We start from the raw sequence: 24,494 nt of genomic DNA, 5'->3' as shown, positions 1-24,494 counted from the left end.
GTGTTTTGGTGGAGACTAAAGGAATCCTGGCAGGGAACCAGACCCTCAGAGGCAGCATCTCAGCATCAGAAGGATGCCTCACTGTAACCCCACATGCATTTCTCTAGCACCTTCTCAACCTGCAGGGGGCGGCCATCCTTGTTCCACTTGACCACGGTGGCCGGCGGCTCTGCATCCACAGGGCATCGGATATAGCCGTGAATTCCCACGGGCACATAGATGACAGGGGGCATGTTGAGGACACGGGCTGGGTCTGCAGAGGGGTAGCGTGGGGTGGGAGAGAAGAAAGGCAGGAGTGCAGTCAAAGAGTGAGAGATCTGGGCAGGGGTCCAAGCCACCACATAAACCCCTGGGGTCTCATATAGACACTCCTACTCCAAGGAATTGCCATTCACATCCATCCATCCATTCAGTAACACTGCCTGTGTTCTCAGTGCTCACAACAGTGCCAGGTGCCAGGACTGCCACGAGGAACAAGACGGACAAAGCCCAGAGACCACATCAGGCTGCCTCAGTGCAGTGTGGGCTGCAGGCTGCTTTCTGTCTGTCCAGTCTACCATTATTAAGAACTTCTGTTTCAAATATCTGGAGGCACCCAAAGTCATGTTCTTGCCTGCCTGAATCCATTACACTCCTCAAATGCTCCTACATGTGGACTGAACTGCAGACACTTGGTGTCTCTTGGACACCAAGCAGCTCTCACTCCACATCTTAACCCAAAAGTGGAATATCAGCTCTACGTTCTACGTGCGCAAGCATGACCACTGGTGGTTCTTTCTCTCCTCTCCATTCTGCTAGCTGTCTAGCCCCTCTGGGCCTCAGTTTCCCCTCTGTGCAGCTGGAATACAAAATCAGCCTTGGCCAGAGAATGGATGAAAGGTTCTCAGGAGAGCAGCAAGAGCGGCACATCCTGTGATGTGGGTGACTCATCACCTTTTGATTCTCCCCAATTTCCCCTGAGGGCTACCAGGAGAAAGATCCAGAACTTCCAATGAGGCAAGTGAGGATGAATGAGCTGGTATCTTTTAAGTATTTGGAGCTCTTCAGAGAACAGCATTACATAAATACCAGGCCGAGTTATATATTTAGACATAGCTTCCTACTTTTGTATGTAGAGTTTTTTTTTTTTCCTCCAAGATTTTCAAAGGGTTTATGAATGGGAAATACTCTGAACACTGCTTTTTAACAGAAATAAAGATCCTTGCCTCACCCACCTGAAAAATCTCACCCCCCGGATTCCCTCTGAAGGCAAGAAGGAGGTAAAAAGGGACAAGCAGGAGTGGGTGATGGCACTGGGGAGAGACGTGGAAACTGCACACCCTCTGGGCACAGAAATGGCCCACAGCTTCACGGATGGGGGCCTTACTTTTGGTTACATTCATCATCCTTCCCAAGACAACCCCTGCTGGCTCTTTCTCTCTGCCCCTGCCATGTTCTTGCTCAAGTGACACAGCCAGACAAGATGCTACTCCAAGTGAACTCTTCCCTGCCCTTAGCTCCTCCCCCTAGCACAGCTCGGGGGACATGGTAAGTCATGTTTAAATAGCTTCTTTTTACAATGCTTTTTCCTACTGCAGGTCAGGGTGGGACATTCTTGATGTTCTGGGTCACATCACATAGCATTTCTAGGGCCTCATAGCCCTTAAAACCTCAGGACTCATCATACAGCATGCTGAAAGCCCTTTCAAGTTGACGAAAATGGAAGTGGGAAAATGATGCCTTTGTCCCCACAAGCAAAAGCACTGCATGGAGAAAGAAACAATAAGCATGTGAGGTGAAAAGCTAGACGGGGCTCAAAGGTCCAGCTTGGCTCCAACACGACAGCACCCACTCAGCAGTAGACAAACGCAAACACCGAGCTGGGTGGAGTGGCTTCCGAGATGAGCCCCACCTCCTGGGTTCCACCAACTGTCCTTCTGCTTGTTCTCACATGCTGACTGGGGCATCTCTCGGCTGTTGAACTTATCACCCGGCCACAGCAGGCCCTGGAGGGTGAGCAGTTCTCCCACACCAATCCTCAAGTGATAGATAGACCATACAGTAACCACTCAGGGCCTTTGTTGTCTGAGTGACAGGACCGTCCACAAATCAAAAGGAAGAAATTAATCCTCATTACTCATCCTTCTCTCCCTTTCTCACATTGATCAGCTTGCCAGGGGGTGGGAAAGCACTGACTATACTGACGGATTCAAGATTAGCAAACTGAATTATTGCTCTTGCACACAAGACCTCGATTGTTCTGGCATGAGGGGGAGCTCATCCATTTGGATCTCTGGCAGCCCTAGAGAAGAGTGAGAAGAAAGCCAAGAGGGAGTCAGGTGTTGCAGAATAAATCAAGTCACCCCAGAAGAGGGTTCTGTCCCCCTCGCTCCATTCAGGAAATTTAACCCTACTTCAGCTTGACCTACACTCCCTCATATACCTGAGAAAAAAAGCACCAGAGAACACCTCGTTCAAGGTCCAGAAAGACGTGTTGGCTAGCATTCAATGCAAAGACAACTGCTCAAAAGGTCTACTGATCCTTGAATCCAACCTAAGCTTACTGACTGATAGAATGTATCAGCTAACACATGTAGCAATGCCTGGCCCATCGAGGATGCCCAACAAGTACTTTTTACCTCGACTGACCAGCCCAGGTCTTGGCCTCATGTCGGGCTATCCCTGCTTCCTGTCATTCCTCTGCCCACATTCCCTCATATGACACTCAGTCTCTCCTCCAGCCTCCATCTGACTAATGTGGCTTGGACCTTCTGGAACCCCCATCACATGTGGCTCTCCTTCACCCCTACTCACACTGCACAGTTAAGTATGCTGAGGCAGAAGGGGAGCGCCCCAGGCTGTTGCTAGGAACACAGGTGTATTTCCCCGCATCCTCAGGCTTCACCCGGAAGATGATCAGGGTCCCATCAATCAGGATCCGCACTCTCAACTTCAGGTCGCTACAAACACACAAGGAGATGAGGGGTGGGGAAAGAGGGTCTTCCATGAGACAGCAGAGCAAAGCAGCGAGTTCTCCTCTGTGTCAAGGAGAGCCAGAACCTCCTCACATTCCTGGCCCATATCCAGGCCACTCTGTGTAGACATTGGCCTTGCATGAGGGACAGACTCAACCACCCCTCTGCAAGCTCCTAGAGCCCAAGAGCAGCCCGCAGCAGCCCCTGTTCAAAAGCTTTGCCCCCGGGGAGGCCTGGTGACTGGGGACCCCACTGAGAGGGCAGGGCAGCATGCTCACTTCTGGAAGTAGACGTTCTCATCCTGCCAATACCAGGTGTAGGTGAGGTTGCCGGGATATGCCTCTGCCCGGCAGGTGAGCAGAGCATCCTGGGATATGTTGACAGTGATGTTCTCAGGAGGGGAAACGATGAAGGGAGGCCCTGGGGAATAGGAAATAGACATAACCTTACCTGGTATGAGAGGGGGAGCACAGCAGCATTGGGGCCTCCCAAGAAGCTCTGAGAGGCTTCAGCAAGCAGTGTCCTGAACTCCAGGAGGGAGCTGGGGGGCAGCACCAGTTCAAGAAGGAGCAAGGCAACCCTGGGCAATTGCCACAGAGATGCTTCTAGCTTCTGCTAGCGCTAACATTCTTATTCTCCTTAAAGGTCCCAGAGATGCAAAAGGTCCTGGGGTGTGGCCACAACATGCCCCAGCCCCTTGAGCCAGCTGTAGGACACCCTTTTTGGTGTATACCTGTACCCTGCCTCCATGCACAAGCTCCCCAAACCAGCCATCTCACTCTGGACACAGATACATGCACACCCCTTCCTGCTCATCCTCTCCAGCAGAACCTGAGCAGGGTACATGCCTGAAAGACAAAGTCCACTCTTTTCAATCCAGAGCAAGGAATAATCTTTCCTCTGAAGGAGTTAAGAGGATTGTGCTGCTTATTGGCCAAAGGTCAGGAGGACAGATTTGGAGAGAGGAGTCAGGAGGCTAACAGAGTAAACAGAGAGTGAAATCCCAGCACTCCCTGGTGCTGGCTTTCCAGATAGGCCACAGCTGCCACCTGGCTCTCTCCTGAGAGCGGGCAGCTCTTCTCCAAACTACAGAGGGACCTCTGGCCCATGCTGCCACTCAACACTCCAAGTCAGAAGGAGGCAGAAGGAACATGTGTCTCAGCAGCCCTGGCAGCCCAGACAGCCACCTTCAGCAGGCCGCGGGTAGTAGGCAAAGAGGGTAGATGGGCTCAGTACAAAGAGACCCCACCACCCCTATGCCACTCCTTCTGGGGTACTCTAGGGCCCCAGGCAGGGCAGACTGGCATTTCCAAGTGCTCACCATGCAGACCCCAGCTTTGCCAAATGCCCTCAGTGTTATTTAAATGTCTGAGGCTTGGATTGAATTCCTATCTTTACTTATTGATGCCATCACTAATGGGGTGGAAACCTGAGGTAGGTCTCCTCCCCTGGGGAAGATGGAAGTACAACAGGACACTACTCAGACAGAGTAACTATCAACATGGTGCCTTCTGCCATCCCATGCAATGGTCACAGTACGCCACCATGAATGTTCTGGCTATGAGCTACACAATGCTCAGGAGAAGCTCAACCCTACTCCTCATGGGCTGCCCATCTCTCCACCCACACCAGTTGTGCCAGCCATGCCCTGGGCAATCCCCTCTGGAGCTCAGATGGGTTAGAAGTCCCTGAAAAAGGCCCAGGGCCTGAAGAGGCCAGAGAAATCTCTCTTACCTTGGACAAGCAGGTGGGTGGTATGGACAGCCTCCCCCTGGATGCTGTATGCACGACAAGTGTAGGCACCTCTGTCCTCCCTACTGACCGATGTCACCGTCAGGCTGCCATCACTCACCTGGGGCCAAGGAAAGATGGAGCTCAGCACCCACATTGGGGCTCCACCAGGGGCTATCTCTTCAGGCGGAGATGGCCTCTGGGTCCATGCACTAGGGGGATATGGAGCCAGGTGCTCCATTCATCTCCCTTCAACCACAGACACCAACCAGGCTGCCTGCTGTACAGTGTTACTGGTCACACTAAGCAGGAGACCACCATGGAAAGGGAGGAGGCAAAGGAATGGCAAGCAAGAAGGAAGAAGTGCAACAGCCCCAACAGAGAACCACACTTACCTGGTATTTCCCACTAGCACCTAGGAGTGTCCCCTCCTTCAGCCAGGTGACAATGGGCTTGGGGTTCCCAAAAGCTGTGCAGGTCATGGTAACACTGCCACCCTCCTTGGCCTCAATGTACTGGGGGGGTGTTTCTGTAAAGGTGGGAGGAGCTGCAGAGACAGGCAGGGTGGAATTAGCCAGGCTGCTGCCCTGAGTGCAGTGCCCACCCACACCAGGCACCATGGCCCCCGTGTTTATACGTAACCTCCTGTGAGGTGCTAGGATAAAGTAGGGAATGGGGGCCCAGGTAAAATCCTCTAAAACTCAAAGTTAGTCTGGCTGGGTGCAAATTCTAAACTTCTCCCATTATACCTGGCTAATTCCCAATAAATAAATGTTTGCTGAGCACCTGTAAGAAGGCCACCATGCTCAGCACTAAGGACATAAATAGGATAGCTCTCACAGTGTGCAGAGTACACACTTGCCACCAGCTCCTGACTGTTCCATCACCCACCTCCCCGTCTTTACCTAAAGATCATCCCTCATACTCCTACTTCCTTAACCCCAGCCCAACCAGGCCCCGTGTTTCTGGGGCATCTCCCGTCCGAGCTCCATCTAGGCCTACTACAGACCACAGGCCCTGGTGACAAGAAATCTTACTCTTCCAGATTCTGCAGAGAAAATGATCTACCTTCCTCCTTTTCTGGCATCCAGACAAAAAGACAGGCAGCCCACTCTGCAGGCTACTCCTTTCTTAATTCTCTCCTGATTATGCCAGGTTATCCTTATACTACCACCTGTATTGATTGTAGTTTTGAACAAAATTCCATCCTGTTTGGATAATCAGCTGTTCAGAGACTCAGTCTCATTAGTCTGAGCTGCTTGTAGAGGCAATAAGGTCAATCTTAACCTTTGGGCCTTCACTGTTTTTGAAGTGACAAGGAGAGGCCCCACTGCTGACCTCTAGTCCCCTAGGACACAATATCTGGCTAAGGCAGGACATTTTTAGCTCATCTTAAGGTACCCAAAAGATAAGACCAAGTTACAATGCAGCCCGACACTAGTTGGGTAACCCTGGCAAGTTACTCAGCCTTTCTGGGCTTTACCCAAATCTGGCCCCCTCCAGTATTGAGGTGAGGAATACATGAGACACAGTTTGTGAAAGGGATCTTGTGAATGTAGACACATGTGAAATGTTGGCTATTTTGCCATTGCTATCATCATTATCATCTCTCCAGAAACCTCTGAGGCATCAATGGGAATCTTTGAGGGGTACCTGGGTGGCTCACACAGTTGAGCGTCCAACTTCAGCTCAGGTCATGATCTTATGGTTCAGTGAGTTCAAGCCCCACGTTGGGCTCATGGCTGTCAGCCTGGAGCCTGCTTCAGATCCTCTGTCCCCCTCTCTCCTTGCCCATCCCCCACTTGCACTCTTTCTCAAAACTAAAATAAACATTTTAAAAAAGAGAGAGAGAAGCTTTGAGATAGGTGTCAACTCTCCAGACAGCACTGCCCTGAGAACCAGAGTGCTTTGAGGTTTTGTTCTGCCTGCCCCTCAGTCTGCCAACCTCATCTGCTACTATGTACCCCCTCACTGTGCTCTAGCCACCCTGGCCATCTTTGTCTTTCTCAAATGTCCGACCTCAGGACCTTTGCATTTGCTGCCCTCTCTGTACCCAGACCTCGCTCCTTTAGTTCATGCAAATCTTTGCTAAAATGCCATCTGTGCCTTAAGTGGTCATCTAAGTGCCCATCTATGATAGCACTTCTAACATTCTCTACCCCCTTAGACTATTTTATTTTCTTTAAAGCACTGATCACTGACTCTCCCTGAAAACAAAGATCTTTTCAGTAAATCACACTGCAGGCCTGGCCTTTAGCACAGTTCCTGGCTTGTAACAGAGCACTCAACAAATATCTGCTGAATGGACAAATAAATTAAATGCACATACATACACACACCTATAGGTCAACAAAAATTTAAACACATAAAACTTTCTAGAAGCAAGACCATGGCAACACGACTTTCTTCAATCATTTCCAAAGCCCTTAGCTCAGTATGGGCACACAGAGGGTACTTGGAGACTGAATACTGAGTGAATTAAGAAGCATACTTCATCACACCCGAAACACACACAATGGACACCTTCAAGCACATCAATACTCATCAAGCATCTAATATAATAAAAGTGATGGCAAAAACCATCCCAAATCCTTATAATGGGATTCTGGAATCCTAGCTTCCAGGCCTCTCTTGCTGCCCTGAAATGTGTGCTCATCTCCAACAGAGCCCCTCTTGCCAAGCCTGTCCCAGGAAATACAGCCACAGCCTCTATTACCTCTGGTGTCAAGCTTAAAAGAAAAGATAATAAATTAAATTATGTCCTGAAGTGACAAATTAATTACTAATTACATAATTACTTTATTATTTAGGTACTAATCAGGAAAGTACTTTGAACAATCTCGAGTTTTCAGGAAAATAATGGTTTGACTCTCGATTATTTACAGAATTAGATGTTAGCTTGCCAGCTGCATTTCCAGGCTTAATTCTTTTTTACAAGTGCCCTGTAATTAATAGTGCAGGTTAGAAATAGGCTGGCCTCTCCTCCAAGTAATTCACCAACCTAAAGCAAGACTTGGCTTGGGCTTTTTGGGTATTTTATATGTGATAAAGGAATAATTGGGTTTGTTTCCACCCAACTGGTCTTTAAGAAAACACAGAAGGAGATTGAGACCATTTGTAATTCTAATTTTTCACTGGTCTTTTATTTTCCAAAGGTGATCTCTGTCAGAAAATGCCTGACACTAAACATTCTACTTTGGAAGCAATGGAATGCTGGCACTCCAGACTCTTTCCTTCCATTATGGAAATATTTATGCTGGAAGGAACCTCAGAACTTGGAGTGAAAGGAGCGGGGGGGAAAAAAGGGAAAGAACTCTCTCACCTTAAAAAGTGTTTGTTCTGTTCTATTTGGATGGTAGGCTCCTTGGTAAAGGCAACGTATTCTATGGTGAGCCCCGGTTTAAAGCTTGGAGCAGATGGGGGAACTTTCTTAGCTTTTCTGGCCAACACTTTCTGTGAAGAATCTCTGTGAATGCACTGACTCTCCTTCCTCTGGGCATCTGGGCATGCTGTTCCCTCTGCCTGGAATACCCTTTCCTGCCTCCCACCCCTGCACCTGGCTAACTCCTCCTTCCTAGCTGGGTCTCTGCACGGGAGTCCTTCCTTCAAAGACGCTCTCCCTCCTTTGTTCTCCAAAGCCCATATTGCAATTGTCTCTGGATTTACTGCCTCTGGGAAATTTCCTTAAGAGCTGGGTCTGTGTTGGGCCCACTGCTGTGTCCTCAGAAACTGCCATAGAGCAAATATCCAAGATGTGTGTGTGAGTGAGTGAGTGTGTGTGTGTGTGTGTGTGTGTGTGTGTGTATTTTACTTCTCTTTATTTACAGGATTTACAAAAAGCACTCCAGCCTGATCTCCAGGCCCAGGATTTACAGGCTACTCATGTAAATACTAATAGCCAGGACTCAAGATGTGTTATAAATGGACAATTATTGGTGAATTTACAAGCACTTTCAAACTACCACAGTCCTCTGCATCTTCCAGCCTGAGGACCTTCCTGTATACCACCTCCCTGCCACTACTATTTCATCTAATTTCATCTTTTTTCTCTCTTGAGAAAGAGAATGGTCAGCATCTGATCCACATGTAATTAATGCCCCAGACACTGTGTAAGACACTTTCTCACACAGCATTTCATCTGATCCTCGTAACAGCTCTGCAGACAAGCTCTGGTTTTGGTAACTGAGAGAGTTGATGCCCAGAGAGTTACCTGGGATCTTATAGCTACTGAATTCATGAAATAAACCAAACCTTTCAGGGTCTTGTCCCATGCTCATTCCACTTCAAGCAATTGTGAATTCTCAAAGAACCAATTCTCACTCATGCAAACTAATATAGAGATGTAATAGAACACACAATTCCTAACTAAATTCTAACTTCCTGTCATATGAGTGCCTACTGAACACCCAATGCCTCAGGCCACTGAAATGGACACTGCCAGGAGAATGTGATAGGAAAACACGGTGCTGCTTGGAGATTACAGCCCAGTTTAGGAAGGGCACGAAAGAGAGGGAAAGCAACGTGGGGACTCTTGGCTCAGTGTTCAGTCAGTGAAGCTTTTAGTGGCAGATTTACCTTCCTAATTATGTTTTGCTTGGGCTAATATTAAGATGAGTTTTCATTCTCGGCACACACAACAGCTGGCATCAAAAGGAGGTGACTCAAAAGCTTGCTGTGTGGTGGGGGCAGCCCACCCAAGACTTAAAATAAGCTTCCAATCAGTCTCTTGGGACTAATGGACAGAAGCCAACCGTATCTAATGTGTTGGGCAGCCTAGACCAACACTGTTCTAGGACCACCATTGCTAAGTCTGCTCTTCTCAGAGACCAGTGCCCAGGCTAAGATACTCTGTGCTTTCAGGACCCTGGAGAGGTTCTCAAGCCAAGGAACATGGTCTGACTCCTTTGAGAGGAATGACCCAAACTCACAAAGCAGGGCAGACAGAGCCATCCTTCAGAGCAGATCAATACTGTAAGACGCTTCCAAGCCAGGAACAACATCAATTTCTCTCTCCTAACCACAGCATCTATAGTCACAGACATCAAAACCATAAGGACCCAAGCTGTGTGTGGCACATCCAAAGCATATATGCCACTTCTCCAGATTTTTCTCCACGGTTCCAGCTTCTCCTGGCTCCTCCAGAGTATCTCCCTCCAAGTAAGAACTCCCAGGGACACAAGAGAGACTCTTTTGTGGGGGTGCATGCAGAAAGTCCAGCCCCTGGCATGGTCACAGTCTTAGACCCTGGCCCCCAGCCAATACTAGCCCTGGAACTCAGCCAAGTCACCTGGGGCCTCTCTCTGCAAAGGGCTTTGTTGCCTTTGCCCAAACACTTGAAAAGCACCAACACATACCACAGTTAACTTAACTGAACTACAATTACTGATAGCCATTAAAATGGCTCTTCTTCAGAGGATTCTTACATTTTCTTAGACAGTAAACCCAGCATGACTGGGTTGGCTCACCACAATTTCCCTTCACCTAGTGCAGGGCTAGGCACACACCAGACGCTCATTATATATCACTCAAATGAACATATTTAACAAGGAACCAAGATATTAACCTGAAAAGGGAAACGGTTATAGTGGGGCTCCAGGAATCCCACTAGAGCAGGAAGCCATTACTTGGACTAGCAGGTTCTTCTGAAGGCTAGGGAATGGTGCCAGAGGCTACAAACTGGGCTTCCACAAAGCCTTAACCCTTCTGGCTCCAAGAACCAGCTTCTTACCTCCCTCTGAGGAACTCTAACACCATCACCCACAGCAAACCCCACCTCATGCTTGGGGAGCTTCTCCTCCTATGCACTTCTGCTGACCCAAAGCTCTAGGGAAACAACTGAGGGGGCATAGGAGGTGGAGCTGTTAACCTACTGGGACCCAGCCCTGCTGAGGCCCCTCTTTGTGGCAGAGATTTGGAGCAGGGATAGGGGCTTCCCCTAAAGCAGTTCCTCAGAGAGTGGTCTTCTGGGTTGCCCCCCACCTGCCCAGCTCCAGTAATGAGGCCCATACGCACCGTTGATGGTAAGGTGGACCCAGCTGCCATTGTGAAAGGTGTCATATTGCTGGTCCAGCATGAGCACTTTGCACTCGTACCAGCCCTGGTCCTCAGAGCGAACCTGCTCCAGTCGCAGGGATGCTTTATCATGAAGACTTGCCCGGCCTACAGGAAGAGAATGGACAAGAGCCCAGGAGGCCATCAGGGTGAGGCTAGCAGCGCAACACCTGCCAAAGGCAGAGGACGCATCATAACCTTCAGACCATTTCCCATGGCAGGGCCCCAAAATAAGAGCTGGCACTGACCCCAGGCAGCAGGCTGAAAGGAAAAGGCACGCAGCTTTGCCATGGAGCCACTGTTCTAGCCTCGGCTGGCCCTGCTCAACTGCAACTGTAACTCTGGGTTTGGCCTTGGGAAGAACCTCAGTCCCTCAGAATACTCCTATTTTTTTGGAGATCTCTTGGGACCAAGGAAAGTCATGGGGGATGCAGAGTTGAAAGAAGAGAGTGGGAGGCGGGGAGGGAGGGTGGGAGCAAAGGTGCAAACAGAAGAGGGTAAGGTAGGGGACTCTAGGGCAGGCCCTGAACTTCAATTCAGTCTGAGTAACATCTCTCTCCAACCTGGGTCCCCACCCCCAGCATCTCTCTGCCTGTCTTCCCTATGGTAAAGCAGAGGGAAAGCAGGCCAAGGACCAGGGTGGAGGGGTCCCTTCCAGGTCCTGCTGCCCATGCCTGAGAGACTACTCATCTAGCAGAACCCAGTATCCCCAGGAACTAAGACGCCAGGGCCCATAGCCCAAGAATGAGGACAGGGATGGCAAGCAGAGCAAAGTCCCCCCAGCTCTCCTCCTTAACTCCTTCCTCTTCCCCATTAGGAGTCCATCTTTGTCTCACTCATGGTGATGAGATGGGAAGAGTTGCAGCAGGAGGGAATCAAGGATGAGGACACAGAGCAGGCTTCAGGGCCCACCTTTCCCTTACCACCACCCTAGCTTAGCCTTCACTCCCATGTCACCACCTTCTGTTTTCATCATTGTCTCAACACAGGCAATCTGCCTAAAATCTAGAGCATCAAACATCCAAAAACAGAGTGAGAAAGGTCTGAGAGAAAGAGAAAAAAAATGGAAGCTTTCTGAGAGATGCAAATCAGAGCTCAGATGTCTGACCACAAAGTCCTGCCAGCTTCCTGTCTTCCTTTAAAACCCCAGCACACATATGCACATGCATGTGCACATGCTCCCACATGCGCACATGCCCTATGCTCTCCTCCTTGGCAGACTGGCAGACAGGCACTGGCAGTGACTCACAGTGAGGCCCCTTCTGGCAGGGGGAACCACAGAGCAAGACACCAAGGGGGCCAAGAAGAGGGAGGCTGGAGCAGCAGAGGAGGCAGAAAGCAGGTGCCAGCCACAGCCACAGCACTGCACAGACCAGCCTCAGACATTTACTTCCACTGCTCATGGATGGGATGAGCCCCTAACTTCAGAGCCAGAGGGAGGGAGTGGGCAAAGGCAGACAGAGCAAAGACTACAGTGCCACCAGCATGCCTGGCCAAGGGCAGTAGGGCTCTGACTCAGCTTCTTCCTGCACAGAGCTGCCCTTCTGCCCAGCTCTGTTCCCCTGCATGGTGGGTTCTCTAGGTTTCCTTGTCCTTACCCTTGCTTCTGCCCCTGCACATCCATAGTTGTGCTGTGACTTTGTGTCTGCACCACCTCCTCTTCCCTCTCCTCCCCATCACTTAATTAAAACCTACCAAAGTGCAAACGATGGGAGGAAAGAGGCAGAGGCTATGGAGAAAAGATAACAGACCACTCAGAATGATGAGGCAATAGAAAGGCAGGAGGAACAGTGACTATGACCATAACCACTGAGAGTAAAAACCAGGAGAAGAAACAAGCGTGGGGGCAGCTCCCTGCAGCCCAGACCTTACCTGCATACTCAGGGTCCACATGAGGGGGATAGTAGCCAAACTTGATGAAGATAGGGATGGGTACCCCGAACTTGAACCACTCCACGACATAGGGTGGGGGCTGTCCCGTCACCGGGTGAATCACATCGCATCGCAGGACCACGCCCTCTCCAGCTCTAGCAGTCACAAACTCCGGCTCCTCTCGAAGGCCGTGGGCAGCTAATGGGTCAGCAAAGTTGGAGTTGCACAAAGGGAAGTGACAAGGAGATCCTACCCTGACATCCCATGAGGCAGCCCCCTGCCCATGTCTAAGGGCCTCCGCATCCCCACCCTCTTCCCAAGGCCAGCATCCACCCCAACCCTCCTCTTGAAAAGGAGTCTTGTCACTCCCCAGAAGGTCCCCAATGCACCTTGACCTCCTTAATCCCCTCTCTCTTCATACCTCCCACAGCCCTGGGGGCCCCAGCTATCCAGGAGCCTAAGAGGGAAAGGAACGGGGGCAGAAGAGGAGAGAGAAGCAGCTTTTCCACTCCTGCAAGCCAGACCTTCCCTCCCCAACCCCAAAGAGCAGAGCCATGACCATATCCTCCTGCTTTGAACCCCCCTAACAGACCTAAGGAGTCCAGCTACTGAGAAAGTGGGGGGGGCCTCAGCCTCTCTGTGGAGACCCGCAGCCTGGTTACAGAAGCCTGCTGTAGCAGAGGGTAAACATGGAATCTCTTCCTGTGCAGGATGCTTCCCACCAGAGCCTGGTAGGAACTGCAGAGCCAGCCTCCTCCTACGCCCCACCCCCAGCTCAGCCTGATGTTCACAGCACAAAACAAGAGTACTCCATACAGGAGCAGGGGAATCCCTAACAAGCTGAGCAGAGGCTGCTCATGGCAACACCAGAGGGAAAACCCCACAGGCCTGACTAGCCTCTCCAAGCCCCTCCCTCCCATGCCCCACCGCACCTCCTACAAAGAGGGGAACAGGAGGGGCCTCCAGCCCTCTAATTTCCAAGCCCAAGACATCACCATTAGCAGGATGCTGGGGATAGAGCAGGGACTCTGGGCTGCTAAGCTCAGCCAGTTAAGGAGAAACCACCCTGCCTTTTGGTAGATAAAACATTCACCTAGATAGGGGCTGGATAGGGTATGCTTATCCTGTTGGCAGCAGGAGGGCAAAGTGGAGAGACACCCACCCCCACACCCAAGCTGGAGGACACAGAGGACAACCTAACCGAGGCACTGCTTCTCTCGCCAGTCAGCCTGCTCCTGAGCCCCTACAAGGAGACGTGCCACCTCCAGCCTGAAAATGCTCCCTCCCACATGAGGCCTCCATGCCCACAAAGTCACCTTGTCCAGCTTGTTTCCCAGTGAAAGGGACAGCTTAGAGAAGCCTCTCGCTCCTGCTTTCCCTCACACTACCCAACACAACTCCAGACAAGACCACAGCTCTCCCTCTTTCCCTTCGCCTTCCCTCCCAGTCCCGGTTAGGACTCTCCAGGCAGCACCAAGGACAGCAGCTGCTCTACTAGAGGCACAAAGCCAAGAGCTGATGGGCCCTCCCAACCCAGAAAGGATGCCCAGAAGAACAGTGCATCTGTTTGTCTGTCCGTCTGCCTATCTGTCATGGTGCTTCTGCATCTGACTCTTACTGCATCTCTGACCCCGGTGTGCTCCTGCCTCTCTCCTTTTCTCATCTCTCTCCTTGCTTCATGCCTCTGGCTCTCTGGCACTTCCTATGTGTCTGTCTCTCTGGTTCTGAGACAATAGTCTGTCTCTCTTCTTCTTCTCCATATCTCTCTGTGCCATCCCACTCTTCAAGTCTCTGTGTCTCTGTCTCTTCCTCTTTAGCTCTCCCTCTATGTGGTTGCTTCTACTTCTCATTCTTGGTTTGTCCTGTATGTGTATTGGGGGAAATATGTGAATTTCTTTTCACCTGTGCTCTGAAAAGGGCTTCTGCCTGCTTTTCTTTGTGGAAGTACCTCTGTGTGCTTGTTTCTGTGTTTGCGTCTCTCTGTTTCTGTCTACATGTCATCTGTTCATCTCTGTCTCTCCTTCTTTCCCTTCCCATTCCCCTCTCCCTCTCCTCCCTAAGTTGCAGAAGGAGGAGGAGGCAGGCCCTTCTAGAAGCTGATTGGCTACTGGTGACATCACTGTTTTCTAGAGAAAGAGCTAAGATCACAGAGTATTTTTGGAGCAGAGCAGTGTTGCACTCACCTGCCTGAGGCCCCAGCAGGTTTCCCAATTCCCCCCACCCCCAACGTTGCTTCAGGCTAGGTTTGAATTCCAACCCCTCAGGGAAGGCTCCGAGAAGGCCCAGCTGCAGCAGGCACCTCCCCCACAACCCCAGAGGCACCTAGATATGGACAAAGCCTGCCTCTCAGCCTCCAGGAGCACAAAGGCTGATCCTGGACCCAGAAGGAATGGGCAAACAGTGGGCACCATGTGTGAACAGGGGGAGCAATGTGTGTGTGCATGTGTGAGTGTGTGCATGAGGCTGCTCTTGGCAAAAGGATGTATGTGAAGATACATGCATGTGTGCATATGAGTAGCTCTGGGCAAAGGGACATGGATGATTGTGGATGGGGAGGTGTGTGTGCATGTGTGAGTGTGTATAACGCATGTAAGTGACTGTGTGTGTATAGTGCACACTTTCCAGGAGGTAAAAAGAGGAAATACAGGAGCCTGGGGGAAGAGGAAGGAGGTATTCCAGGGCCTAGTTACCTGGTGTGTGGGACAGAGGCTGGCCACAGAAGGAGGCCCCTTCCCAGGGGTTTGACCCCTAGAGCCTAAGGCAAGAGGAAGAGGGGCAAAAGTAATGACCAGGTCTGCTGAGCAGGTGGTTACCCACTTTTAGCAGTGAAGCTTGGCTCTCTAACACCCTGGCTACTCTGGAGGGCAATGCCAGGAGGTAGGTTGGCTCCAAAATGGGTTCCCACAGTGCCTGCTGCTCAGTGCTGCCTCATTCTCACCTCCTGGCAATGAAGCAGCCTCTTTCACACCTTCCCAGCACTTGGCTGGCTCCAGGTTTCCACTCCCAACCCCAGCCAGCCCCTAGGCTCAGGACTGAGCACCCAACCCAAGGCCCACCCCTAAGCCAGTCAGCCCCACCCCTCACCTCTGCACAAGGACCCTTTCAACCAGGGACAAGCAGCTGGAGAGAAGATTCAGTGAGATAAGCATCCCAAACGTGATAAGCAAGGCAGAAAGAGGTAGAATTTCCCAAGAAAAAAGCAGAGGGGTGGGAGCTCCTGGCCCAGCCTCTGCACTCAGTCCAACCCTTTTGGTTTTCTGAACCCTGAAATATTTACCACCTTCTCAACTCCTCAGTGCCATGTGCATGGGAGGGGGGGGCCACACACACACTCACACTCACACACACACACACACACACACACACACACACACACACACGGCTCACTTACTCCATCACCTACAAGCACTTTTTCCTAAGCTTGATCCTTCCTGAGCCAAAGCATGTCTAATAAGACAGTTCCTCTGGAAAACTCAAAGCAAGAAACAAAAGTAAACAGAGTGACAGTAAACAGGGAAGAGGGGCTTGATGGAAGAGAGATAGAGAAACTCTCACCTAGGACACCAAACCCAAATCGAAGACTTTGAAAGAGACTCAAGAAACCAGGGAGGAGAGAGACACAGGGACAGACAGTGCAAACCCGACACAGGCAAAGCCCAGACCATGGCAAGAGAGAGAACTCTGGGGCACAGAGGACCCAGAGACATAGGCCTTCATAGGAGTCTAGAATCAGGAGGAGGACAAAGTGAGACTATTCCTTCAGGGAGCAAGTGGGCTTCTCCCCAGCAGGGCTGAGTGGAGCAACTGTCAGTGGGCAGGGTGCAAGAGGAGGGGTAGGAAAGGATGGAGAGTAACCTGAGGTGAGGAGGGGATACAAGAGGGGGAGACACCCCTAGACCCCTTCCCCACCAAAGAAACCTACAGCAGCCCAAATAGATGCGGCAACAACCTCAAAGGGGAAACTGGCATCTGCAGGGGTGAGGGTGGTAGGAGGCCATGAGGTGTCCTGGATTCTACATACCTGTTTTAGAGAAGTCAGAAAACAGCAGTACCCTGAGCTGAACAAATCTGCATCTTGGGGCTCTGCCCAGCCCATTTTGGAGCTGTTTTCCCAGGATAGGGTAGAGAGAGAAATCAGGAGAGCAAAGGAAGACGAGGTAGCCCCTGTGGTCTGGCTGACCTTTAGAGAAGCCCATAGGGTACAGATCTGCTCTCTAGGGCAGGTGGTGCCCAGTGGGCAGCCAAGTCCAGGCTGCCATTGGATCCCCTGTGGACATAGAACCATGAGGAGCCAGGCCCTGGCACAATCCTTGTGCCCCACACTTACAGCCTGGGGCTCTTCCACCAGGGGGGAAGGGTATCTGAGAATGAAAAACGCTAAATGCCTGAGAAGGTCTAGGAGCCAGGGCAGGGAGAGCTTCAGCTGTCAAGCAACCAAACTTCCTCTAAATACGACCACATACCAGGCTCTGTGCCTGGCATGTAACACAAATTTCACTTAATACTCACAATGCCCACCTGACAGAAACACACTGGCTCATTTTCACAAATGAGCAAACTGGGAGGCTTCCTGGCTCAGCCAAGTCACTCAGATACAGGTAGGGGAGTCGGGCTCCAGCTACTGTGTCTCTTCCTCTTCTTTGCCCACACTCATTGACACTATCCTGACCCAGGCACCACAGCCTCTCCCACACTGCCCCCCAGACACAGCTCTGCTCCACTTTCCTCCCTGAGTCAGAGGACAGACCTTCTCCACTACACACTCTGCTTAGGTTCCAACAGCCAGACCCATGCAGCCCAGGACCAGAGAAGGATGACAAGGTGGGTCTGTTTCAGAACGCACCTGGTGGTCTCTGGCTAGCTCTGGGCTCAGCATCACTCAGCAGCCTCTAGCTACATCTGGCAGTGGCTGCCATAAGGGGAGACCACCGGGTGAGAACCAGCCTCCATCACTCATGAGTACAAGTCCTTACTGGAGCCCCGGCGGCTGCGGCTGCTGCTGCTGCTGCTGCTGCTGCTGCTGCTGCTGCTGCAGCTGCTGCTGCTGCTGTTGCTGCCTCTGCCTCCTCCCCCTCCTCCTCCTCCTCCTCCCCCCTCCCCCTCCCCCTCCCCCTCCTCCTCCCCCTCCCTCCTCTTTATCCCCAGCCCCCTCATCCTCTGGGCACCAGACTCCCAAACCACAGGCCTGTTGTCTAATAATACCAGCGACAGCCACCGCCACCTCCATCTGCCAGCCTAAAAATAATCCCTGCTGAGTCCAAAAAAGGCACAGCCCCCAATAGTCCCCCAATCGCTCCTCCCCAACAAGTCAGGAGGCTCCAGGAGATTCCAGGAAGCTGGGGACTCAGGCTCCCAGGGAGCCTCCCACAGAGGTACACGCCCCGAGGGATGGCATAAGGAAAGCAGAGGACAGACTCCCTGTTGCCCAGAGCAAAGAACACTCTACAAGTATGAGATGGACAAGAGGCCTGTGCCCAAAACATCATGGCCTTGTTCTTTCTAGAAGGCAGATGAGCTAGAGGTCATCTGGCCATCATTCTTGCCTCCAGCAAGGACCCCCACGCCCAGCCTAGGCAGGTTCTCAGGAAAGTCCCCACCTTTCATGGTCTCCCCCATCAGTGTCCTCACAGCCCTTCTGGCACCCACTCCCCATCAAACCTCCCAGGGTGGGGAGTCAGGTGAGCCCAGACCAGCCCTAGCCAGCAAACCCTCCCATCTTCCAAACAGCAAGGCACTGGGGAGGGAGCAGCAGGAACTGCAGCCCTCCTTCCTCCGGTGGGTGCCTCCTTCCTAACCCTCTTGGCTGGGCTCCCCTAGCAGCCCACGAGGCAGTGATGCTATTAGCAACCTTAATTTGCTCTCGGCTAGATTGTATTTCCAAGAGCCTTTTCCCCATGAGCCACTGACAGGAAGCAGTCAGTAATTCAACCTCCGCTCTGCTCCTTTAATGGCTCCTCAGCAGAAAGGCAAAGCCACACCCCACCCCCGCCACCTGGGCGGAGGCCTGCACCCTGCACACTCACGGTTGGCCAAGTGCTTGCGTGTGCTCCAGAGCCAACAGGCAGGCAGGCCCAGCCAGGTGAGGGCACAGTGGGCTCTGCCTGTCATCAGGCCACCCTCCTCTCCCCAGCGAAGACAAGAAAAGAAAGTGGGAAATTGAAGCCTCATATTTACTCACAGTGAGGCATCAGCATTCCCTACTCTGAAGCCAGAAAATGAGGACAGCAGCTCACCTCACACAATTTGTGAAGGCAGGCCTGCCTGTGTGCAAGCTGTCTGCCACAGACCTTCCTGGTGAGTGCCTGTGACCAGGAGGGAAATGAGGGGCAATAGCAGGGTAGGGGGTGCTGGAGAATACAATGACAGGCAGAAGGGACTATCCCTGTCCCCTCTCTTTTCAGAAGGACAGTTAGTCTGGCTGGCATTCCCCTCAAAGCTCTGGCTCACATGGAATATGGAATTTTTCTCCAAAACCCTTACAGAGGCCCTGTCTCTGCTCACCAGTCTCCTGCTTATTCACGCAAGAGAGAACAGAAAAGCAGGAAGATTCCTAAGAAAAATAGGTCAGCTGCCTCGGGCAGATTGCGCTGGCACCCGTGGGCAGTGCCCCTGAGGGGCCAGGCTACAAGCTGCCTCTGCAGCCCCAGTACCCCCTCCCATCTCCCCAGGGACCCAGCCCCTTCCCTACTCTAGAGTGCACTAGGTTAACAGGCAACTGATGCCAGAGCCCACCATAGCAAGGCAGGCCCATTTTGTGCCCCCTAGAGCTCTGCCTGGGTTTGTCCCCCCCCATTTAGGCTTTCTCTCAGGGACCTCAGGCATTCTTCAATACAGCTCCTGGGCTGAGCCTCCAACTTTGGAAACTTCTGGGCTGCCTAAACTCAGGTACAGAGCAGGGGGATGAGGAAAGTAAGGAGTCTGCTCTGAGTATAGTCTGGCTGCCAACCATGGCACTTGGAGGGGAGTGACTCCCCACCTCATGCCTGGAGCCTAACTGTCCCCCTGTCATCCTGCATTCTATGCATGTGCATGGAAACACACAAGTGCATACACACATACAGGTGTGTGTACACACATGCACACACATAAAGGCACAGGCATTAGTACACACACACATGTAAACATGCACATATATACAGGCATGTGCATACATCTCCAGACAGCTCACACCAAATACAGCTCTTTTCATAATTCAGATCCACTCTTCAAACAAGCTGCTTAACCCATGCTAGGGACAGACAGAAGAAATCTGCCCCCCAAGACCCTGGGCCCCAGCTTGAGAAGGTCATGGGATGTATCTAGGAAGAGAAGAGACTTTCAAGGGGAAGAGAAGTGCATTAAATCTCAGGCCTAGCCCCCTTTAGGACTTATCTCCTTGCCTTCACTCCCCTCCCCCACCAGCACACAGGAAGGCTGGGAGAGAGAAGCAGCAGCCAGCAGGCCTGAGAAAGACAGGGCCAAGGGAGAAGAGAGAGCAGCAGGCCAGGCTCTGAGAGCCGCACCCTGGCTGGGGTGGGCAGAGGGGAGAGAAAATACAGGCATCAGAAGAGCAGTGCCAGGAGCCAGGAATGAAGGAAGAGCAGAGAGATGCTGAAATTCAGCATCTCCCCAGCTAGGCAGCCTCTGCTCCTTGGGTAATCAGATCCCAGCTTTCTGTCTCAGAGCCACAAACATGAAACCACCAATCTCTGGGACCTGCCTACTCCAAGTCTGGCACATGTTGGGCCTCAGGCCAGGAGCTGAAAGCTGATTCTTCCCACTGCCCCTCTGCCATGCCCTTTCCAACACATCCCTTCCTCAGCTTCTCCCAGGGTGCATGCTGCCAGACACACCCCTGCCTCTGGTGTGTGTGAGGGGGATGTACACACAGGCGCACACACAGACACATACCACTTGGCTACTTGCTGAGCAGAGTCCTTTGCTGATAGACTGCCCTTGGGGTCTTGCTAGCAGCCTCCTGGTCTAAATCTCCTCCCTCCCATCTTCATTGGCAAAGGGAAGAAGGGAGAGTTAAGGCACCAGGCACTCTACCAGCAGAATCTGAGTCAGAACCCCACTTTATTTGGAGACACTGTAATCAGGGATAATCCAACCACAGAATTTGTGGTAGACAAGAGGAAGCAACTTTGGGAATAAAGGCCTAGACTTCGCCCTCCCTGCAGTAGATCCAGAGTTATCCAGACATGGCCTTCGGTCCTCCCCCAAGCTTTCTCAGTCTGGGATACTGGGGTTCCAATCACCATTTTCCAGATTCCAGATGCCTATCTTCTCCCTACCCTCCCCAACCTCTCCACTGGCCTCATTCACCTCCCAGACACACATGACCAAAGTCAAATGGCGAGCCCATCCCTCACTGTCCCAACCCAACACTGCTTTAGGGGCCCATTCCCTTTTATCCCTCGGCTAGAGCAGCCCCTGCTTCAGCCAAACCCTAAATAAAGGTGGCATCTGAAAGCCCTTCCCTGTCAGGAATCTCCCCATAAGTCACCTCTGCCAGTCAGAGAAGAGCTGAGCTCTCACACGGAGCCGGCATTTGAACACTGGCTGGTATTTCCCATGTGAGCCAAAACCCTGCCACACAGGTCTCCCCTCACTCCTCCCAGAGGCTGTGATGCTAGGACCAGCTTGGCTCCTGGGATCCCAGCGTCCTTCCCACAAGCCTCTGGCCATTGACAAAACTCTGTTTTGCAGATCTTTCAAACGATTTTCAAGCAGTCCTGAGATCTGCACAACCTCTGCACACCTCCCTGGCATTCAGAGGAACAAGCAGTTCTGCCCAGGCAAGGTCAGCCTGCGAAAGGGTACTTGATTCCTACAGAGGCAGACTTCTGAACTTTCCTCAACACACTTTCAGCTCCCATTCAGCTGAATGGTGCAAGGGAAAGAAACTGAGAAGGGGCCTGGAACCCCAGAGATACTGAATGTAACAATAATAATGTTCACATTTATTGAGCACTTACTATACAACAGGTAGTCATTCATTTCTTTACAGCACTAATGTTCACCAAAACCCCCTGCAAGTTCATACTGTTAATCCAATTTTTCCATTGAGGAAAGTGACATCTTAAAGGTTGAGCAACTTGTCCAAGGTCACAGGGCCAGCAAGTGGCAGAGCCAAGATATGAAACCAGATCATCTGACTCTATACCTAAGTCCTCATCTACCATAAAGGTTGGCTTTTTAAGCTAACAGGACCCCAAGACCAATAGAGGTGGCAGGCTCAAGGGTGCATGTCAAGGCATCCCAGACAGAAAGACCTCTCCACACGCAGAATGAGGGTATAACCTTCATGCCCAACAACCTTCAATGTTGGGAAGTCCTGCCTTCTGTCTAGCCATTCGGTGTGTTGCTGCAACATAAACCCGTTTGCCTTTCTTCTGTGCTTAAACTTACACAAAGTGCATTCCCCTCACTCTGATTTCTCCGATTTGAAAGCTCTCTGAGCCTCCTTTCAGTGTCTCTTTTTTATTCAAAGATCCCAGCAGCTCCTTTTGTGCTTTCAGCGACAGTCCCATAGCAGGAATGTACCAAAAACTGGAGGGGAGGAGGACGAGGGCATTGGAAGACTACAAGGAAATAGGGGAAAGGAGGAGGCTGAAGCTAAGGAGAGATTCTCACACACAACTTGACCGACCTCACACCCACCCCCATTTCATAAGCTTTGAGTCTCCCTGGCCTCAGTTTTCCCACCTGACAAATGGAGTTTTAAAACCATCCAAGTCAATATATCATTTAACAAAATCACCCTCCCTTCGCTTTCCTCTGGTTCGGTTTTCAGACTCACTCCCCTCCTCCAATAGCATGGAAGACAATCCATTCTAGAAACTTTCTCAAATCATTCCCCTCTCCCCCTACACGCCCCCAGACAAGTAGAGATCCAGTCGGTAAAAGACGCCTCCAGCGACCCCCCTCTGCCCTAGAGCGGCTGGGAGCGGGTTCTCCCTTTGCCGGGTCCTCCCTGCTGACTTCCACCCATCAACGGGTTTTCTCCCCGCTCTCCTCTCCTCCCAGCTTTGTGAACTTGCCCGCAGCTGAGTCGTGTCTGCCTGCTGAAAACGGTGAGCTCAGAGTCTTCGCACCCTCCGGGCTCCTCTTCTACTTCCATACAAGGGCCGAGAGCCTGGGGTGCCACCCAGAGGCTTGTAGGTCGCTTTGCCCGTCTCCAAAGCAAAAGCGCGCGCGCTCACGCACGCATCAAGCAACTCATTGGCTTCCCTCTGGTCTCTTCCCCAGCTCAAACAGGAAAAATTAGAAAAACAGAAACCTCCCTCGGCTCCGAGATGCGGCAGTGGGGACCCCTACCTCGCCGCCCTCACTCCCAGCCAGCTCTGCCCCACAGGCTGGGATGGCGGCGTGGGGTCCGCGCGGCTGGGGCCCGCTCCTAGGGAACTTTTGCCTGGCCGGGGCCCAGGTGCGGCTAAGACAGGCGCCGGCGCCTGGCAGGGATAGGCAAAAGCGGACACTCCTCGGAGCCGGGCAAGAGACTCCCGCCCTCAACCTGATCTTGTCTCTCGGGGCTCCGTGCACCCCCAACCCCGCGAGGGGAACCCGACCCCTAGCTGATGTGTGATCAGAAGGGGTGCAAGTTGGAGTTAGGGCGCCCGCAGGGCCGAAAAAGCAGTCCCTTTCGCTAGCTAGCGGTGGGTGCCGAGAGTCCCAAGGCTGATCTGCGGAGCGGTGGCGCTGCGCGGGGCTCCAGCGTGCTGCAGCCTGCCCAAAGACCCGCAAACTACCCGGCAGCCAGAGTTAGGAAAGCCGCTGACTCCCCAGCGCTAGAGGAGGCAGCTGCTCCGGCAAAGAGCACCTGGCTCGGCACGCCGGTATGAAGCCCTGGGGCAGAAGGTGGGCAAAGTCAACCCGGATCCCAAGATCTTTTCCTGAGTGGCAGGCAGTCCTTGGACTCGAGCCCCTTCTCGCCCGGCCCCTCCGGCCCGCGGCCCCTAGCACTTCCCGGCAGTTATCCGGAGCGCGCCTCACCCGAGCCAGAGCCTCGCCCGCGGAAAGGCGCAACGCTCAGCGGGGCGGGAGAGCCCGAAGCGAAGAAGGGGCTGACGCCGGGGAGGGCCAGAGGAGGGGCGCTGCACTTCAACTCACCTTGAGCCGCAAGACCTCTGGTGCTGATCACACTTGCTATCAAAGTGGCCACATACCAAATCATAGTACTACCGCGCGCCAGCCAAGAGCCTCATCCTATCGCAAAGTGCTCCTGCTCCCGCACACTTCTCGAGCCCGAGCGCCTGCTCACGCCCGCTCGCGCCCGCCTACGCCCCGCGCCGGTGCTCCTGCAGCCCCGCCGGCCCGCTCTCCATCCCTCCCCGGCTCCGCTCGGCTCGGCGCGCAGCCTCCCCGGCCCCCGGCGCAGCGGCACCTGCACTACTAGCCCAGGCAGAGCGCAGCCAGCTCCAGGGTGAAACCTAACCGGGCCGGGCCTCTGGGACCGCCCCTGCAGCCTGCCCATTGGACACTTCTCGCAAGCCTGGAGTCCGATTGGTGCGAACGTCTGTCCGTCGTGGCGCGAGGAGGCGAGCCCATTTCAAGGTGCGTTGAAGTGTGGCGAGCACAGAGCCGCAGAATCATGCGCATTGCCAGGGAGAAGGCGTTGTAGCGTCTCTGCTCCGTTCTGTTCTCTGCTCACACTGCATGGCAAGTTTCTGGTGAAGGGAATGGTAGCTTCTCGGGCTTGCTAATGGGACCCTGGGAATCACAATTACCCCCAGAAAGGTCCGAGGGGACGTCGCCCCCGCCCACCCAGGGAACCCAACATCCGGTTTCCAACCAGCAAAAAAGCTGTTCCCTGGAGGACCATGCTGATTCAATGATGGGGAAACCCTTGAACGGGCAGCTTGGGAAAGCTAGGGAACGTCCTTTGCTGGAGATCTTTCCAAA

General features: G+C 52.5%; 1 protein-coding gene across 1 annotated transcript in view; it reads right to left on the bottom strand.

Annotated features, from left to right (window-relative positions):
• Positions 1-23,786, bottom strand: part of IGSF9B (immunoglobulin superfamily member 9B) — a 47,260-nt gene extending 23,474 nt beyond the window's left edge. The window contains exons 1-8 of the mRNA XM_029957471.1: positions 23,703-23,786; positions 12,609-12,806; positions 10,698-10,844; positions 5,081-5,232; positions 4,689-4,806; positions 3,233-3,374; positions 2,794-2,939; positions 111-253 (exon numbers count right to left, since the gene is read on the bottom strand). Of these exons, the coding sequence (XP_029813331.1) occupies positions 111-253; positions 2,794-2,939; positions 3,233-3,374; positions 4,689-4,806; positions 5,081-5,232; positions 10,698-10,844; positions 12,609-12,806; positions 23,703-23,766 (1,110 nt within the window). The 5' untranslated portion in view covers positions 23,767-23,786. The remainder of the gene's footprint in view (positions 1-110; positions 254-2,793; positions 2,940-3,232; positions 3,375-4,688; positions 4,807-5,080; positions 5,233-10,697; positions 10,845-12,608; positions 12,807-23,702) is intronic.
• Between the last annotated feature and the right edge of the window lie 708 nt (positions 23,787-24,494).

The sequence above is a fragment of the Suricata suricatta genome, chromosome 11, assembly GCF_006229205.1.
Source record: "Suricata suricatta isolate VVHF042 chromosome 11, meerkat_22Aug2017_6uvM2_HiC, whole genome shotgun sequence".
Taxonomy (NCBI): Eukaryota; Metazoa; Chordata; class Mammalia; order Carnivora; family Herpestidae; genus Suricata; species Suricata suricatta.
This window is presented reverse-complemented; position numbering and strand designations above follow the sequence as displayed.